Raw genomic sequence first — 1,111 nt, forward strand, 5'->3', positions numbered from 1 at the left:
GCAGTGCAGGGAATTTTTCTTTCCACAAAAGTAAATCAAATTTTCTTGCTTTCATTTAATCACTTTGATAAATCTGACATTATCATTATAACTCTTCTGTAAGGTCGTGACCCCTGCCTAATCAACCCATGTCATAATAATGGGACATGCATTAATCTGGGAAATAGCCAAAAATGTCAGTGTCTCGATGGGTTTGAAGGACGATACTGTCAGACAGGTAAGAAATAAGTTGGTTAAAATAAATTTTATATGAAGATTTACAGAAAATTGCTGAATTTAAACCCATATACTTTTATTTCCCTGGTATTTATCCCTAAATAAAAAAACTTTAAAGCTTTAAACAAATGATTTTGATTTTCTCAGTCTTTGAAGATACCCTGAAGTGCCTTTACCTAAACGGGCGCTGTGAGCAGTTCTGTGATGGCTCAGGATCTAGACGTCGATGTTACTGTGCTGATGGATACGTGCTGGGAGACGATGGACGACACTGTGTCCCCAATGGTAGAAATGTTGCAGGACTACCTCCATTAAGAGCTTCAGCTTCATTATTTTTACCCTGATCACGATGTGAAATCCTTTATTGAGCAGCCATCAAATCCTTTTATAATAGATACACTTGACTGATATGATCAAAACTATTCGACCCCAAACTTAATGTCTGTCAATTTAATCGTCTCATTTAAAGGTAGTCACATGATGTCTCATTACGGGAATGACTGATTGATTGCTTCTGAATTTCTTGGGGAAGACGTTAAGTTGATTATCAGTTACTTTACATCTCAGAGGATTAAGTAGTTGTGCGGTTGCATTTGTGTTACAGTGGAGTATCCATGTGGTCGGGTGGCTCCACCAGAAATTGGACAAAACCAGACTGCAGTGATTACTCCAAGGATGGTGGGGACTTACCACTGTCCCAAAGGAAACTGTCCTTGGCAGGTAAACACTGCTTTATATGAGTGATCAAACTGATTGTTTCATCATGGGTGTTTTCATTGCACCATTCACTCATGAGCTGCATGAGTTTACTTGATGCAATCAAGCCTACAGAGTCTTGCTAATGACCTACTAATTGTGTTCAGATGTGTTACAGTTGGGACATCGGCCCTCGAGG

General features: G+C 39.1%; 1 protein-coding gene across 1 annotated transcript in view; it reads left to right on the plus strand.

Moving 5' to 3' along the window:
* Nucleotides 1-1,111, plus strand: part of LOC102206343 (coagulation factor X-like) — a 24,578-nt gene that overhangs the window by 1,666 nt on the left and 21,801 nt on the right. Inside the window, exon 2 of the mRNA XM_013914983.1 lies at nt 364-501. Within this exon, the coding sequence (XP_013770437.1) occupies nt 364-501 (138 nt within the window). The remainder of the gene's footprint in view (nt 1-363; nt 502-1,111) is intronic.

The sequence above is a fragment of the Pundamilia nyererei genome, unplaced genomic scaffold (assembly GCF_000239375.1).
Source record: "Pundamilia nyererei isolate P.nyererei 1_Seehausen unplaced genomic scaffold, PunNye1.0 scaffold00244, whole genome shotgun sequence".
Taxonomy (NCBI): Eukaryota; Metazoa; Chordata; class Actinopteri; order Cichliformes; family Cichlidae; genus Pundamilia; species Pundamilia nyererei.